General features: G+C 44.0%; 5 protein-coding genes across 6 annotated transcripts in view; 3 read left to right on the top strand and 2 right to left on the bottom strand.

Annotated features, from left to right (window-relative positions):
• The window catches only part of LOC113204793 (uncharacterized), an 82863-nt gene that overhangs the window by 1837 nt on the left and 62405 nt on the right, over positions 1-18621 (top strand). The window lies entirely within an intron of this gene.
• LOC113204794 (glucose dehydrogenase [FAD, quinone]-like) lies at positions 7-4249 on the bottom strand. The gene is made up of 12 exons (XM_026420103.2): positions 4227-4249; positions 3576-3751; positions 3347-3489; positions 3121-3232; positions 2898-3047; positions 2057-2317; positions 1843-1974; positions 1654-1755; positions 964-1158; positions 760-873; positions 325-543; positions 7-177 (listed from the first exon to the last, which is right to left on the bottom strand). The coding sequence occupies exons 1-12, from the start codon at positions 4231-4233 to the stop codon at positions 16-18; spliced, it is 1773 nt and encodes a 590-aa protein (XP_026275888.1). The 5' UTR covers positions 4234-4249; the 3' UTR covers positions 7-15.
• Positions 6597-8903, top strand: LOC127748874 (uncharacterized). The gene is made up of 2 exons (XM_052264249.1): positions 6597-6883; positions 8274-8903. Exons 1-2 carry the CDS (start codon positions 6670-6672, stop codon positions 8591-8593), a joined length of 534 nt encoding a protein of 177 aa, XP_052120209.1. The 5' UTR covers positions 6597-6669; the 3' UTR covers positions 8594-8903.
• On the top strand, positions 10098-10605 carry LOC127748883 (uncharacterized). The gene is made up of 2 exons (XM_052264289.1): positions 10098-10254; positions 10405-10605. Exons 1-2 carry the CDS (start codon positions 10138-10140, stop codon positions 10603-10605), a joined length of 318 nt encoding a protein of 105 aa, XP_052120249.1. The 5' UTR covers positions 10098-10137.
• LOC127748875 (vasotab-TY1-like) lies at positions 17397-18289 on the bottom strand. The gene is made up of 3 exons (XM_052264250.1): positions 18066-18289; positions 17771-17923; positions 17397-17652 (listed from the first exon to the last, which is right to left on the bottom strand). Exons 1-3 carry the CDS (start codon positions 18106-18108, stop codon positions 17582-17584), a joined length of 267 nt encoding a protein of 88 aa, XP_052120210.1. The 5' UTR covers positions 18109-18289; the 3' UTR covers positions 17397-17581.

An 18621-nucleotide genomic window follows, 5' to 3' on the forward strand; every position in this document is an offset into this window, starting at 1 on the left:
GGTTGACGCGAAATGTCACGCCTTGACGCCGTGGTCCTGCTTGATGAAGTCGGCCGCCCTCTCGCCGATCATGATGGCGGGCGCGTTGGTGTTGCCGCTCGGCACGCACGGCATCACCGAGGCGTCCACCACCCGCAGCCCGCTCACGCCGCCCAGCACGCGCAGGCGGGCGTCCACCTGGGAGGAAAGGGGAACATTTGAAAAGAAATTGACGTCCGCGCGCGCGGAAAAATAAAAATAAACATAGGTAAACGCAAAACCATGTGAAGCTGAGCTATTTGGGCGTCCACCTTGGCCACATTGTGCTCGTTAGTCGTTACCCACCACGCTGCCGATGCTGCAGGTGCCCACGCCGTGGCCCCAGGACGAGCCCCCGTTGGCGCGCACCACGCACTCGTACCACGCCTGGCTGCCGACGGCCTGGCCGCCACACGCGGCCCCGGCCGCGGGGAGGTTCACCGTGGCGCCCGCGCGCTGCAGCGACTTGGAGGACCGCAGCGTCTCCGTGAGGCTCTTAAGCACCGCAGCGACAGCGCGGACGTCCTAGAGGGGGTTGTCGTATTGCGTATTGCGTATCGGTCTATTACGTATCAAATGGCGTTATTCTAAGCCATCGAGTTCGGAACAGAGCGGGAAGAACATAGAAGAGATCATGGTGAAGACTCTGATCGAATAAGGGTGTTTCTGTGGTTTCTGTTCTATTCGCTTGTTCAGTATCAACTCGCTAAACTATTGTATGTCTCTAAAGAGTGTTTTTACCTGATCACTGGAGAGAATCTTTTGGTAAATCAGCGGAGGCCCGTAAGGATTGGTGGTGTTGATCTGAACACTTCCAGCATCTTGCGAGTGCAGTAGGACGACTGAGGCCGTCACCTTGCCGTTTGTATGAGAGGTTAAAATTCAAAGTTAGCTCACGTTAAGGTGCCTCTAACCCTTACACACAACCCAATCAATTTCAACTACCGCGTTGTAGTAGCAGGTGGTAGCATTTGCTGTCGGTGTGTCCACTTTACAGTAGGGTATCAGGTTCTGGTTCTTCTGCCACCCAATAGCGTGCTGCACTTGGACGTACGGGCGCGCGTCAGAAGACGGCTGGAGAGGACTCTTTGTACGAATTACCAAAGAGTTGAGTCCATTTGCAGTTAGTGGACCAGTACCCTGATGGAACGTAAAATACAATTCAATTACAGGTCTGTGCATTCTTTTGTTTGGTAGAGATGTAAATGCAATATAGTTGTGTAGCCCCGTTGGAGCAAATGGAGGCGTGCGTGTGGGTTGCCAATGGGCTTGGAGCTGTAAGGCGAAATGGATAGTAACGATGGGCACACCCGCGCGCACGCCTGCATGCAGTCTACTACACTGTTATTCAAATACTGTTGACGTCACATTCTATAAAATGTGAATTGTGTCACATTATTTAGAATAACATATGTCACATTCGTTTTCTTGTGACATAGGTACGCCTCTTATGCACTAAGCCCTTAAGGGCAGAGCGGTGCAAATGGTATGTCACGTTCTAAAGAATGTGACATGATATTTTAGATAATGTGACACCATGCACATTATATAGAATGTGACGTCACAGTATCTGAATAACAGTGATAGTCTACCTATTCGCTCAAACTGGCCTGAACGGTCTCTCTGCAGAACTACCTTCTTGAATTGCTGAGCATGCTGGTTCATCTGCTTTGGTGTTGGGACAACTGCAGTTTTGCTGAAATTGATTGATGGCAGACTCATAACCATTACATGGTCCTAGGGTTTAGCGGAAGATAGAAGTTTTACGTTATTCCACTTAACTGCGCTAAAGAAGTGTATATAGTTGAAATGAGATTCGTTTACCTGTAAATTTGATCCAACCGCATTTAATGGAGCGATCACCGGTATCCCTGCTTTCTTTAACTGGTCAGCTGGCCCTATTCCCGAAGCCATCAGAAGTTGAGGGGATAAATAAGTGCCAGCGCTAAGAATCACCTGTGAAATGTTAAGAAATAATAATTAAACGCTGTGTCTCCGTCGGTGATCAAAGGAATAAATGAGGTAGTAGAATATGTACCTCGAGCCTTGCTTTCACGATCTTAGACGCGCCCTTGGGGTCGGTATACTCCACAGACTCAACGCGTTTGGTCTTTGCGTTTATGTTGACCTTCTTGACCAGGATCCCAGTGGCGATGTGCAGATTGCTCCGCTTGGAGCGCGCACTCAAGAGAAATGCAGTGTTCGCGCTGTTGCGTTGCCCCTGTCTCGCTGTCGTTTGAGACCATGCAAAGCCCTCGTCGTGGCCGCCGTTAAGATCCACTTCAGAGTAGCCACCCTCCTATACGAAAGCACACAAAGGGAGACGCAGAACGCAAAAGTAATTTTATGCTAAGGAATAAACTTGTGCCTTGAGTTAACTGTTGGCATTAATATTGTGGATTGACCATCCAGCAAGTTTATCATTCATTCGCCCATATCAAGATGTAGTTAAAACGGTGTAGGCGTAGGCTCTCCGCCGGTAGCGGACTAAAAGACGACCGCGGAATGACGGCACATTCGTAGTTCCAGAACAGCCGCCAGTGGCGCTGGCGTCGATCGGGCCGGGCGAGGGGAGAAGGGACGAGACGAGCAGGGCACCGCTCCCGTCCCCTCCTGCCTCCCCTCGCCCGGCACCGGTCGACGCCAGCGCCACTGGCGGCTGTTCTGGAACTACGAATGTGCCGCCATTCCTTGACCCCCTCAGATAGCTCAGTGCCGACACCGTATTAACCACATCGTGGCTCATATGCAATTGTAAAGTTACGCTATTGCAAGGTCTCATAGCGCCTGATAGGTAGGCAACATCTTGGCTGTAGTGCATGCGTGTACTGCGGGCTTGCCTACCCTGAGTCTCGCAGGGGCCGTAGACAGTTTCGTACCTTGTACGCTTCGCGCAGGAGTCGCGCGTTAGCATCCTGGTAGGGGACGCGCTGCACTCCGAGAGGTCCGCCGGTGCTGTGATATGCTGTGTTTTTGGCCACGTCTGGATCGAGATTGTCTTCTGACTTCTTGTAGTACGGCAACACTTCCTGGTTGGTAAAACGGTCAGAGAAGTGTCACTTAAGTGTGCCTACGTGATGACTAATTGCTTCCTACCCTTACCTTAAAACTCCACCCTTTCGCGCCTGCTTTCTCCCAACACTGGAAGTCGGCCTCCACACCGCGCTGGTACACCATGCCATTGTGAGCACTGCAGCCGCCAAGCATTTTTGCCCTGAAAAATAAAGTGCAGAGATTTAGTCAGGGTGCACGTTCTTTGTGAAAGTTTTGGTGCACTTGTACTGGTGCACTTGTACTGGTGCACGGTGTACTTGTAGAGCGCTTGAACCTGGGGATCACACCGGTTACGTCATTCGCAGTCTTTTCCACTTTTAACTGCCAGTCGTACTTCGCCGTGCCATACGTTTGCGTGCTAAATGCCGGCACCTGCTGCACTATCGGTTCCTCGGGACCTGCTTCCAGCAGAAGCACCTTTATGACAAAATAGCAGCGTTAGCACGTGTCTCCTAGTAAACGCTCCTCTGTGGAATCAGTGTGCGACCACAAAAGCCACGAACCTGCCATTTCGAGACCTCCGAAAGCCGCCCAGCTACAGTGGCTCCACCTGACCCGCCGCCGATCACAACAAAGTCTACCTCGACGGGAATTGCAGCTGTGCTCTGCGCTGGCTCCTTATAGTGCACCCCGGAAAACACTAGAGCCATAAATGAAGCATATGCCAGGCATTGTTGGCCTGCAATTAAATGTTTCATTACTAATCAATCTAAAACGTTTGTAGAAGAAACTTATACAGCATATCAATGGCTACAACTTGTGAATACAAATATGAGCGACAGAGGTAAATAATATATTATTGTATACAGGGTAGTTTTAAGATTGAGCTTAGTGTGCGGTGGTTGATACTTCACCGAGCACTGTTAAATTCCTACAAAGCATTTGCTTTGCAGAGCTGCGAAGTATTTTGCTCCTTTGTAACTACGAAGAATTTACTTTGCAATTACAAAGTGATGCTTTGCAATTGCGAAGCAATGAAAACGCTTCAAAGCATCGCTTTGCAATTGCAAAGTGTCACTTCGTAATTGCAAAGCATTACTTTGTAATTGCGAAGTAAATACTTCGTAGTTACAAAGGAGCAAAATACTTTGCAGGAATTTAACAGTGAGGGGTCAGTGGAATGCACTCCGAAGGAGAGAGACACCGGATCTTACCAGCCATGTTTGCAGAATGTCGATAGACGGTGAGTTCGGCGCCTTTTTATTGCTCGTGCACCGGCGACAGTCGTGTGGTATGTCAGGCGTGACTATCCAGATTAGCTGGCAGTGCTTCTGGTTCTGCAGGCACAGGGGGGTGGGAAGCGCCAACGCACATGCGCATAGAAACGTGCACAAAAAATTATAATTTACAACAGAAAAAATGGGACTATCAATTACCTAGGGATGGTAGTGAAAGACTTGAGACAGAAACGAGCCAAAATCGCATTAATGAGGATAACTAAAACAACTTTAAACTTTAAAAACCGTCTGGAGAGCATGGCTTTGCAAAATTTAAGTGTGCTGTGTGCTGACTTGGTGAATTGTATGACGTTGCATACGAATCAAACAGTCTTCTGAGTTTTAGTTTAACGGCAATGACGAAGCTATTGCGTGCTCGTATGCTTGACACGTTAAAATGGCGAAAAACGTGCACGCCTCTATCACTATTCTACTGTTGCAATAAATGGGAAAGTTCTACACTGGAAACAGATATGTTTCACTATATGCACATCAAAGTAGTGTACAACTCTGGTGCACACTCTAACGTTTTGGACAAAATTTGAATACTTAAAAGTGTTTAGCAGTAAACTTTAACTATTAATAGTGACCAAAGCTTAATGGCCAACCCTGAAGTTGCTCATTGGTAAATCAAGTGTTTAATTTTGCACGTTTAAGCTCAAGTTAGAGATGAGCGAACATGTTCGCATTCGATCGAACTCGAACGAACATCGAGCTGTTCGTGATCGCACGAACACGAACATAAGGTGTTCGGATTCAAAATTTTCGATTACTGTTCAAAGAAAAGTTCGTAGGCAAACAAAATTAATATTTCAGGAAGACGTAGTGTGTAGTTAGGGGGCAGTGGCAGGTTAATAAATAACTACAATTTCAGTTAATACGGTGACGGCTTTGAGCTATCTAAGGGGGGCAAGGAATGACAGTACATTCGTAGGTTTAGAAGAGCCGCCAGGGGCGCTGCTGGCGTCGTTCGATGCCGACCGATGGGGCTATGACGAAATGGGCTCCATTATTCACAATCATTGAGCATGGCACGCTCTCCACAATTACCTGGGCATAAGTTGATGGCGAAGCCTCTGGCACCGTTCGCATTGAAAAGCCATGATGCAAAACTGTGAATATTCTGGAGGCAAGTTGACCTAGGTTAAGTAAGGTTGATAGATTGGTTGTTCGTTGTACGTAACTCACTGTGCTATTACCTGTGCCGCCGAGCTGGTACTGTTGCTGGTTCACCGGGGGCGGTTGCGACTGATTTAGTTGTGAAGTGTTGACTGGTTGTTCCACTTGAACATAGTGAACAGCCCCTGCTCGTTTCTTGGTACGCCATGCTTGCTCAATGTGCCCTGTGCCCTACATTATGACGGAAATCACATGTAGTTTGCTTGTACTTGCATGTGCTAGGGTGATGCGTTTCTTAACAGCTAAAGCAAGTTTTACTCTGCCAAGTTGCACTCCCACCGGGGTGATGGGCGGCCATGACACTGAAAGCAGCACCTGACGCGGACGCGGTCGTCGCACTTGTAATCGGATCAAAATCACGTCCATACTCAAACTGCCATAACTCCCAAACAAGTGCAGCTACGGACGCCAAAATAATTGCTTTTTGTAAAGGAAGATCTAACCTTTAGGTGCCATCCTACGTCATTTTTCTAAAACCTGTGTGCTTTGGTATAGGATGAGAATACAAAAATCTGATCCGAAATAGGTTCAGTCGCTCTAGGGGTCAAAACTAATGATAGAAAAATTGCGCATGGCCAGTTTGATGATGTCGCTGAGAATTCCAGGGAAAACGAAAAGAAAACGTTGAAACGGTCGTCGAAATTGTCGAAGTCAATGTTTACACTCTCCTCAGCGCAAGCACATTGATTCTAATTCAACCGACCTGTGGTTTATGTTTCAAGAGAGGTCAAGAACTTTGTTCTTTGCACCGATGCTGGTGCAAACAGTCAACAGGAGGGCCGGGGGAGCGATTTGTCATGATGTGCCCCACCCGCCCTTAGTTTGTACTGAGTTTTTTTTTCTTTCCAAATACAAAGGGAAAACTATTACCTTTGGGTAGAGACAGCCATAATAGGGACCGTCTGAAAAGCCTCGTGATAAATAAGCGTCTTTTCAGGCTTCAAGGGCCTTGTTTTGTATCATAAGTACACGTTTTCCTCTGTGTATGATCAAAGGAAGGGCCCTTTCGTAATCGTTGGCCCCACTCATGAACGCAATAGAAGTGCGGCGGCCGCGACCATCGATTTTCCTTGTCGTCGAATTCGCAGGGGTGGTCCCCTAGTCGTAGCTCTGGCTCAGCAACGCGCACACGGGGCTTGGGTCAGCACTTCAGCGACTTCCAAGAGCTCGCGTTTAAATCTCGAGCCACGACTCTGACACTATGTTGAGCGTGGCAGTGAACGTTCTCGCACCCATGTGGCGCTTTGAACGGTTGCTTGGAGCTGTGCTGGGTGTGCTTCCTGTGAGCGGGGACTGGCCCCCTCGGCCCTGGCCGTTCGTCTGGGCCTACCTTGCTGCCTCTCTCAGCGTAGGACTTTACGTGGTGGCGAAAGTCTGGGATCACGTCCTCACCAGGGCCAGTTCGGTATCCATGGGTGAGTATTAACACAAATTTTCGATCAAACGAGCTATATGTGATAGAGTTCTGACCAATGGTTCTCCAAGAACATGCAAGTTGATGTCCTTTGCAGTGTTTTATTTGGACTCCAAACGCTATCCCACATGTGGGCTCGTTTGCTCGGAGACTTTGTAGGAAATCCGACGGTGCCCTCGAAAATTTAATTTAACAGTTCACTCATGTGTAATTTCACAAAAAGCTGTGATACGCGCGGCATTATCTTGTCATTGACATGCGATAGTTATTACGCATTTTTTTGAACACGTTTACCTTTGCATTCTGACAAACAAACTGTTTGACCGGTAAAGACAAACACTACATGATCATGATCATCTAGGTCGTTGTACAAAACGCAACAAGCAGGCATGCCCTTCCTCCAAACGAAGTTGCCAGCATCACTTCGCTCAGCAGGCAACTCCGTTCGGAGGGTCCGGGCCTGCTTGGTCTGCCGGCGGCGTTTGTCGAACAAACTTAATTAGGCTTTCAGGGGGGTCTGCGGCCCTTAAGATTAGCTCCTTGCAATCGAGAAAAGACTGCAACCTTGCGACACCGTGACTACACCCCACCCTTCTGCTTTGAAAATAGATAAAAAAAATTAATAACAAGCACAGTTTTCAGCTTGTATTATTTCTCAGACAGTCTTAAAACTGGACTTTTTTGTCATTGTTTAAGTACATATCGACCTCTGCCTCTGAAACGACTGAAGATACAGCAATTCCAATGAATGATTCAGCATGTGCTGTTTCGGATGTGACTTCTTCTGTCATTTTTAGATTTGAGGCCTTCTTGTACGTCGTTTTGTATACCGTGATCATTCTCGGCGTATTTTCGTCGAAAAAGCACCTCCAGCGCCCAAACGGTGAGAGATAGAGCCACCTATTCTGCTGAACTATGCAGTTTTGCTCCGACGCGCTGGCCCTTGCGTCTGCCCTGACGCGGCGGGATATTCAAAGAGTCAAGGATCGCCGGTCGCCCTGCGTCCGGCGTACCTTACACAGGGAGGACGCTGGATTGTAAACAAGCCGTAAACGAAGGATATGGTGATAGACGATACAGTGCGGTCACAATTAATTTTACTATTGTCCACAATGCTTTTATTAAAACCCATAAATTATTTTTAAATGTAGAAAGGTAGAACAATGAACAATTCTTACTCTTAAATTGGTATCATCTGCTTTCACGATCCGTTTCTGGTCGGAACTTTTTTTGTTATGAGCTCCTAAAATAATACTACTTTAAAATGTGTACAACCCCTGTGCGAAAACGTGTTGTTTGCTGAACATAATTCATCAGTGTAGCCAGCCTCTTCGACGATTTGCACACATTATGTATCGATACATTTTGAGTTTGACAACGGCTTGTTCTAGGAACGTCGACGATGAGCTCGAACTACACCACGTTCACGGTGTTGGTGATAGCAGTGCGTATGCTTGTGGAGCGCCTATCATGTGCGCACATGCGCATCGCCTACAGCGACCTGGCGGAGTCCATCGCCCTGTACAGCCGCCGACATCCCTTGTCGCGAGATGCGTGGCGTGACCTTCTGCACTCGGGCCTCTTGGGCACGCTGTGGCCCGTGTGCTCGCTGGGGAGCTACGTAGTCTTTGTCGGAGCCAGGGGTGCCCGGTCTATCACCGAGGTCTTGTTTACGTCCTTCAATAATTTCTTTGATGTTTATTCGAGCTGAAAATCAAGCCATTTGCCTCGGTCCCGTTAGTAAGCGGGCTCTCACTCGTGAAAATGATGGACTAAGTAGTGTAATTTAAATAAGAGCAGAAAGAATTAGACTCAACATTGTCTCCCTCCGTCGTCTGCTGTTGACGTGAGCAATTTATTTTAAAACGTTCTCATCGGCATAGTGGTCTAAATAACAACAACAACGTTGAAAAGTCCAAAGAAAGAACATTAGTAGCTTGTGTTAACAGTAGCAGACAAATTCGCAGACATGAAAGACTTTTTATGGCCCTACGCGATCATCTTGTTTTCCATTAGAAATTGATACCGGCTACAGCCCTCATAGATGGACACGTCTGGTCTGATAAAGAAAGTTTAAGGAGGCGTTTTCCTCAAATTCTGAGGAGGTATCTTTGATTTTTCTATAGTTTTCCCCTTTTACTAGCAGTTGACTCGAAATAAAGTATTTTTACCTTGAGCTTTCACACAGGGTATGTTTAACAACTACGTCATGGCCTTTTTATGTTGGTTTCCTCACAGGATACCTTAGGAGTCGGCCTCAGTTTGCTTGGTCCCATTTTATTTGCCCTCAACTACTTCTTACTGCTTCACCCACACTGCAAAATGCTTGCAAAGAATAGGTTTGTATTGCAAACTATTTTCTTTGCAGCTTGCAAAGAATTCTCAAGCATTGTAATACGAACTAGTTCTTTGCAAGCTTGCAAACTATTTCTTTGCAATGCAAACACATTGTTTGCAAGGATTCTGACAGGCTGCAAACAACTTCTTTGCAATACGAACTAATTCTTTGCAATACAAGGCTCGCAAATTCTTTGCAACGTTGCAAAGAATATAGTTTGCAAGCATTTTACAGTGCAGTCGCTGTTTTAGAAGCACTTACATCTGACTTAAGGCATGTAAACAAAGCTTCAGATTAGGGCTCCATCAGTTTAAAGATCTTAACAGCTTAACACCAGTGTGGCTCCCGAGCCATCCGTGGCTCGGCCAGCCTGGCCCGTGACGTCACGAGAGCTACGGGCGAGCCACAATGGAGTCGTAGGCGAGGCGGCGACTGACGGCAACCACCTGCAGCCTCAGCTCAGCCAGTTTTCATTGTATGTGGTACTATGAAATGATTTTCAGATGTAAATGCATTCAAATTTGTAAAATAAGATGTCAACCGGGACATTTAGAATGATTTACCATCGCTTGGAAGCAGGATCCGTATGGTTTTGCGGGATCTTAAGCAAACTTTCAATAAAACCATGAACCACGATTCTGTCGGCCGTTTTCCAGATGTTTTGGTCGGCAATTTCAGCCAACAAATAAAAGACATTCAAATCTAAAACCATAGTCCTTAGTCATACTATCGAATGTAATGCACAATGCAATGTTAATATTTTAAAATCGGTTAGGATCCTCAAGCTGATAAAGCCTAGAAATACACAAATAATTATCTCTTTAAATTTTTAAGAAAGTTTTAAGTGAATGCTCTATTTTAAAATTTATTTAGAAATTTGAAACTTGGATTTCAGTAGAAGAGACGGTGTTCGCGTGATGTGTTCTGTTAAACCGCAAATCAGTACAATAGTGCCATACATACCACACATTGAAGTTCAATCGCTTGAGAACAAAGAAGCGGAACAAGCAAAGGCAATGGGTGGAGCAAAACAGGTAACTAACAAAAGTATTTCTTTAAATTATTATCACTGTAAAAAAAGATACCAGAGTATACGACCATAGTTTTAATTGTTCAAAAACTAGGTTAGGTGTGATCATGAGAAAAGGGATTCTTGTTATAATGGCTCTTGACTTTATCAACAGTTCGACGTACGCGCATTGCGAGTAAGACAACGTTTTCTACACGACATGTGCCTTGCAAACGATTCAGCTTCTGGTTCGCAGCGGCTCGTCTTCATTGTCTTTCTACTTTGGATATCACCTTTAGGATTGTCCCATTGGATCATATACTCTAATCCCCAGGTGTACATTTCAGATTTTAATACTCAGTACATAATATTTTAGAGACTTGTGAACTCATAGTACCTGGTACACTGTTAAAAAAATTGCTGTAAATTTGCAACGAAAGTGTGATTAATTTTGTTAGCAGCAAATCCTGTATTTTTAATGGCATTATACTACTGCACTGATAAACTAAGTGTTCAACTGCTCAACACTTTCAAGTGTGCAATTGCAAGTTAAATACTTACAAATGTACAACTGCAAGTTGAATACCTGCAAGTGTGCAACTCGGTAGGTGTGCACTTGCAAGTGTGCAACTCCTCGGTTGAACACTTCCTTAGATTTGACGCTTATTGTGTAGGAAGTGCTCAACCGAGGAGTTGCACACTTGCAAGTGATCACCTACCGAGTTTAACACTTGCAAGTGTACGACTACGAAGTTGCACACTTGCAAGTATTCAACTTGCAGTTGCACACTTACAAGTGTTGAGCAGTTGAACACTTAGTTTATCAGTGTGTAAAAAAAAAAAAGCGTTTATCAAAATCTTGGAAGCAACGTTTCCGACCGAAAGCAGTTACTTTGCTTTGCTCCTGTTGTAATACTACGTGTGTCCTGTTTTGGAACGAAATGTATTGCTAACAAAATTATTTTCGCCTTTCTTGTAAATGTACAGCAAAGTAATACGCAGTAGTTTTTGTTGTGGGCCAATATGGGCCGAACTTCACAAGTTTCTAGAGGGTTCAAATGAAAACAACATTTCTATTGTATAACAGGAGTGTCAATCCCGCAGTATGTCGACAGCAGGTGACAGTTATTTTTAACAGTGTACATTACATTTGGCTTAGTTGATATCTCAATTGATTTAATGTTGGTTTAAGGGGGCAGACCCGAAATTGCCGTGACATCCAAGGTTTCGGTACATTATTTGTTTTAAGAAAACTATAAGTCCCAGCGGTATATGTGAAAGATCCTGTAATTGGTAATGAATTGAACTTCAATTTGATCTAAAAGAGAGGTGTAACCTGCCGGAAACATGGTTTGGCTTCGCTGATAAACTAAGTGTGCAACTGCTTAACACTTGTAAGTGCACTACTGTAAAAAGTTTTCATGATTTTACGAAAAAGAATGTTAGGAAATGCTTCGTAAAATATAATTTAGAAAAATATTACGTGAAGAAGGTTCCGTAAACGTTCTGTGCTACAAGGGATTACATTTCTCAAATCGAAAATCGGCAAAATTCGATCACCCCTAGTGTACAACACAGTGAGCATACAATCTAGGAAAGTGCTTAACTGAGAAATTGCACACTTGTAAGTAATCAACTTGCAGTTGAACACTTACAAGTCAGTGTAAAGCAGTTGCACACTTTGTTCATCAGTGTTGAACTAGTCACGCCTATTGCCTCTTGCGTGATAAAGGCGATTTTCAAAACGTCACATCGAAGTTACCCAGTTTGGGGACAATGTAAGCAAGTTCACTCAGTTTTTCCCACTACAACTTTATTATTTTTGGGAAGTTCAAAAATTAAAAATTTTAAAATCACTTTCGTCACGCAAAAAACCCATCCTTTGAAAGTAACTGACATTCTTTGTCGCAGAGCCATCCGTTTGGTCCATATGCACGCCGCAAAAGAGTGTACGCATCTTATTGAAGTCAAAGAACACCACGTTGTCGAAGAACATGGTGCACTTCTCTTTGATATGTCAAATTGTAGCCCAATTCTCTACCAATTGAAGGATCTGTTGTTCATATCGCCCCGGTTCTTATTTAAAAAAATAAATACCTCCCTAACCCTCGTATTTAATAGGCCTGCCCCCTTAATGTAAAAACTGTTGCAGATGCAAAGCACGGCACACCTCTCAGCGTCTCGAGCATTAGGTCCTGCATTTATGGTAGTGTGTTATCTTCTCGAGTATACTCACCTTTGCATCTTGTCACAGCAAACCGAAGTAGAGGAAAGTATCGTTACTACAATGTTAAGTGGCTGTCGTCTTATGTCGCTAAAATATCGACGTTCTCTGAAGAACGCCAACCAGTTGACAGTGTAAAAATGGTAGAAATGTACCACGGGCTTTACTCCGCCCACTGCTGTTGTTGTACTGTACCTCATTCCTCCCTGCGTGTGAGTTGCCTTCTCGCTCGGCCCTAAGACGCCATGGTCAGGGACAATACGCAAACCCTACCAAACTCTTGCAACCGGTAACAATATGTGCGCGGTTGGTATCAGCCACTATGGGTATCTATGATCTAACCAACTTTAGTGAGTGTTGTGTTAATTTTTCTTTTACAGAGACATATTATGTTTTACTGTACATCATCCTTCATGCTTAAAACTGGGTATCACTAAGCAAGTCCTGTAGTCTCTTTAGTTCTATACCGCTTGCAGGCAGAACGGTTTGCTTGTCAAATTTTGTTTTGAGCTAGACAAAATTCGGAACAGTACCAAACTTAGTAGGTTGTGTAGGGCATGTGAAAATGCGTCCCACAATGCGCTCATGGCTCATTGTGGGACGCTCGTATTTTGGGGATTTTCTAGGGGTTCAAAGGGATAGCAGGGGTTGGGCACGGACTAAATTGGTGTGAAACAGCTATAGTCACGATATGAGACAGATATTTTCGCCCGGAATGAACACAATATTTGTGGAAATATCCCATCCCCGAAAATGAGCTGATGGGCCGCTCAATTGAATGAGCTAGCAAATCCTCAAAATGAGCTTGATGAGCGATGAGCCATGAGAGCATTGTGGGAGCACCTTAAGGAGTGCCTGGTCAAAATTCTCACAAAATCCCATCGTGCCGATTGGTTTAAATCGTGTTCGAAGTTCAAAGTTTCGAGTTTAAACAAAGTGGTATATCTCGGCTTCTGTTTAAGATACAGCAATGTGGGCTGTGCCTTTCAATGCGGAATGGTGTCTTCTATCTATAAGAAATATTATTAAGGGTTGGGAAAGCGATGACATATTAATCATTCACGTTCAGTTTCGCCTCACAGAAACTGAACGTAAATGATTAATACATGTATGTGCTCTGAAAAGTGCTTGCATTCCACTTTGTTAGGCGGTAACAAAACATGACACGTTAGACTCAAAGACCGACACTACAAGTAAAGGAGTGACCAAATAGAGCGATATTGTGAATCCAATTTGACGACTCTTCGGAGAGCGATATTAATTACATCGCTCGTTTGGAGTAACTTTTCGTGACATTTTTGGTAACGTATAAGACTCATTTTGAGTCTCGAACGTTGCTCGTTTCTGCGACAGTTTCTGTTACGAAGAAGAGTCATGTTGAGTCATTTCGCAAAAATCGCTCTAACAGAGCGACGAAGCCTCAGTGCTAACGCCGTGGTCGCCTAGAATGCCAAGATGTTGACAGGCCTTTTTTGAATGCCAAATTTTGGCCTTCTTTTTAGAGGCTGCCAATTTTTGGCCTCTTTGAATACCAAAAGTTGGCATTTTTTTGAAAGAAGGCCAACATTTGGCATTCAAGGAGGCCAAAAACTGGCAGCCACTAAAAAGAATGCCAAAATTTGTCAGTCAAAATAGACTGTCAACATTTTGGCATGCTAGGCGACCACGGCGTTTACAGTGTATACGTTGCTCTATTCGCGAAAAAAAAAAGGTCACTCTACGGCAACCCACACTTACTACCTTTCTTTCGAGGGTGTTAGTGTGAGTTGCCGGTCACTCTACGTTTTAGAGTGGTTGCCGGTCGTCCTTTACAAGGGGACTTAGGCAAGTGTAAATTCCCGATCGTGCCCAAACTCGGTATATTTGCTTCTTATCTATGTAGGTGACGAATGCCGACCAAATTTTTCCCTGAGTGTCATGTGCCGAAACTCCCTATAAAAGCGTAAAATTTCGAAAAATACAAATTTCTACTTTTGTACAAATGTTAAGCGATATTTCGACTCAAAATGAGCGGTTTTGCGGGGGTAGTTCCTCTACCACCTTTTTATTTGAGACCTCCTTCCGTCAGTTTTGGCCCAAATTCAATATTTTTTCCATTATTTCCTCCCCTAATGTACCCTAGAAATTGATACTCAGGAAAAAATACTACAGTCAGTCGTCATCAACATAGATAAGAAAAAAATATACAGAGTTTCGGCAAGATCGGGAATTTACACTTACCTAAGCCAAGCCCCCTTGTTAGGGTGTTTCTGCATCTGCATAGGAGCTCGGCGACCAGATAATATTACCAGGTGTTTCATCCTCTCTGGCACCTGCCATTTTTAAGATACAGACATTTCATGAAAATTAAAGTTACAGAGAATTAAAAGTCCTACAATGTTGGTAAAAGGAAATTACCACATATCTTGGCAGGCTTAGGCAGAATACGTCGAAAAAGAATTCTTGAACACTGCAAATTGTTCCAAAATGTCAGTATTTGTCCCTTAGAGGCTACAGTTTCACTCCAAACACCACGTACTTCTGTAAATTTCTTAAAGAAAAGACCATTCTGCATTGAACGGCGCAAACCACATTGCTGCATCTTAAACAGAAGTCGTAATATACTGAAATCCACTCGTGTGCATACAGTACAGCAAAACGAAACCAAGCCAGGTAAATGAGGTCTATATATCTTTCATATAAAGTTATATATGTTCAGTATATGGTAATATATGTGCGCATATATGACCACATATGTAACCATATATTACTGTATATGGATTATATTTAATTGTAAATGGGCTTGTATATTACCATATATTCGTCCATATATCACCATATATGTTTCGATATACAGCCATATACGGTACTATATTAGCATATATGCTTGTATATGCTTGTATGACCATATATGGCTGTATATCGAAACATATATGGTAATATATGGACCCATATATGCATATATGGCAATATATATAAGCCCATATACAAGCATATATATGACCATATACCACCATATATGTGGACATATATGTCGTCATATATAAAGCATATATAGGTGTATATGATCATATACAAATCATATACGGCCCGTTTACCTGGGAAATTTTTACGTGGTCTATCGAACGCCTCTTGTATATGTAAAATCTTGGCTATTCTTTTGAGATCAGAACAAACCAAATACCATGCCACCATTGCGAGCCTGTTATCAGTCGTTTTGTTTGAATGATAAAACCTAAAAACAAACTCGCTGTAAATTCGTCTTTTTGTGGCAGACTATAGTTCTATAGTAAAAAAAAGGAAGGGTGAAAATAACTATGCATTTGGTTTACAGCGTGCTAAACTAAGGGAAGCTGCAGAGACTTACCTCGTATGTCGTGGCACGGGAGTTGATGAAAGAGAAGAGGTATGTCTAGACAGAGCTTCATCATCTTATTTGACGATGAAATGACGTCTTTACGTGGGGAATGTAATTTAAATCCGAATGTTACCTAACTCTGCTATAAAGGGTGCTTTATACGGACGTCACATTTCGGAATCAAAATGTGCCGTGAAATTTTACTTCTGTAATGTAAACTGCCATAAAACTTGTACAGGGTACTCGGTATTACACCAAATTACGAGGTATTACCGGGTATTACGCCGGTATTACACTCAAAATGTTGCCACCTTATAGCATATTTTGTTATTTTTCGGTATTACATTACAAGTAATACCGCGTAATACCCAGGTGGGGTGTACAGGGTATTACGGGAGTGAAAACCCCTCCTGTATAACTTCATTGATATATGTATATTGTTAGCTTCAATTTAAACACAAAACCTTTTTTCCTGTTTTCCCTTCTAGGTCAAAAAATTAATTTTTCAAATACGAGGCCAAGAAAAATGTCGCAGTGCGTGTGTATTCGGAATATTTAATTATGACGTTTCTGCACTGAAGGGGGTAAGAACTTGAAGACCATACTTGGGTCTCGCTTTTTTAGGCCTACATGTGCACATGTGTAAAGCTTACGCAATTACTTGATGCGTAAAATTAACATATATGTTATGTGTGTACACAACTCATGTACATCAGTCTATTGCTGTATTTAGTTCGGAGAGCTAAATCCGCGAGAGCTCAATTAAGCGACCGGAGGGCGATCGGAGAGCTTCCCACCTGCGATTTGCCTGCGCCTTCTAAACGCCCTGAAACAAGGTGAGAGGGGTGGAGATGGGGGCAATAAGAAGGCGCAGGCAAATCGCAGGCCGGAGCTCTCCGATCGCCCTGGAGACTCGGTGACCCGAGCTGCCGTTCTCCCCTCAACCACCGCACCGATTCTTCGCTCTCGGTTATCCTTTGGGCTTTCGCGTTTAAAGCTCTCGGCTTTAGCTTTTCGCTATCCTAACTAAATACAGCCTATACAAATCTATGTTTGCTTTCAGGTACTGCATATTATAACTACGTACGCAGTTGTAATGTCACAGTTCGAAGCTGTCCTCATCCAATAATTCTTCGAAATCCTGGAGGTGCTTTCGTAATTTATTCAGGGTAGACGGATTTCCTAATTTCAATAAGATTGTATATAAATTTTGTGAATATTTTTATTTTGTCCAGGTTATAGTTGGTACCTCGCTCCCCACGCTGAGTTCTTTTCAACTGATCAGCCAGATGGACGTTCCCTCTTGGTCAGGTGGTCTCACAGTGATATTTTCTGATGTGTCGTTCACCCAAAGGGGTGTTAATGAGACCGAGCGGGTGCGAGATAGCGTTATATGTACCTTTTCGTATGTGCCAACTAAGTATGAGCCATGCCTTACAAGGTGCGATCATATTTCTGGTGGGTATGGTTGTGCGTTGTGCTTACAGGACACCCGCATCGCACTGGGCACGCCAACCCGCTTATCAGCCGTGTAAAGGGCCAGAGGCCTACCCCGAGCGGAACAACCGCAAATTTCTGTGTTTGACTATCAAATAAAATATTTCAGTCGCTTTACAAAACATTTCATTTAAGATAAATTTATTTTGAAGGGAAGTGTAACGGGGAAACAATTTCGTCTGTTGGAGAGTTTATCTAGAAAAATATTTTCTCTTAAAAATTATTTTCTTTCTCATCATTTTACCGGTTATTTGGAAGTAATGAGAAGGTGTTTTTTGTAACAATCTTAGTCCTTTAGGCTTTTGGGTCATCTCTTGGAGGTATAGAAATGGGACGACATATTCCGTCAAAGAGCCGAATGAAATCTGCAAACACGATCATGTTACCATCTAATGCAAAACATTTTTGTTTTCAAATCATTTTACTTCTTTCTGTTATTTCTAGTGTATCATACCCGAGTTTTTTTCACTTTGGAATGCTTACTTGTGCCGTAGTCGCAGTTGTGTTTCAGCCTGAGGCAGTCGTTGTCAAACGTCATGAGGAGGCGTCGAGGGCGATCCACAGCGCAGACTGGCATGAGGTTAAAGCCACACACAGACGGGCAGTTGTAAGGTTGGCTCTCACAGGTCAGGGCCACTGCGGAGGCAATTACCTTGTGTAAAAAGGGGAAGAAAAGTGCTGGCGTTGCCCCTATCTTGTGATCACATCTCTTAATTGGTGGAGGAGAGAAGTTATCATCTTGGGATAAACACTCATTATTCAGTATTCACACACCTACCTAGTACCAAGCAAACGGCTGTTGAAAAGGTAAACGATTTCATGTTTTCTTGAGAGTGGGGCAGGCCAGTCTGGGAAGTTTTCAGTTTGCAGACTTTATTATATAGCGGCTCAAGTCCTGTTCGAGACAGGAAGACAGTCAAAATGCTTGTATCTTGCGCTCTTTCCTTTCCTTTTCGTTTCCGGTGATAGGCCTTTCAAGGGTAAAATTAAATGTGTCGTCGACACTGAAAAAAAAATATACTGTGGTGCTAAGGACAGGCGTGTTGCTGGCGATTGTCGTAGGTGGTTGACGTTGGACCAATGACAGAAGTCGTTAGACCAAGGACAGTATGTCGCTGCCCGAGACGAAAGATGGGGCTTCCATATCTGCCATCACTTCCGGGTCTCCACTAACTGTCTTGCCTACACTGTAAATCTGGGGTCTCCAGCACGACCCAGGTTTCTGTGTAACTTAGAGCGCACAGTTACTGGACACCTTGTGTTTTTGCCACCCTTTCCCTGCAAAGAGTCTAGGCCCAGCCTCGGTCCGGTGTCCTGTGATTAGACACCCCTTG

The sequence above is a fragment of the Frankliniella occidentalis genome, unplaced genomic scaffold (genome assembly GCF_000697945.3).
Source record: "Frankliniella occidentalis isolate FOCC.00 unplaced genomic scaffold, Focc_3.1 Scaffold17, whole genome shotgun sequence".
Taxonomy (NCBI): Eukaryota; Metazoa; Arthropoda; class Insecta; order Thysanoptera; family Thripidae; genus Frankliniella; species Frankliniella occidentalis.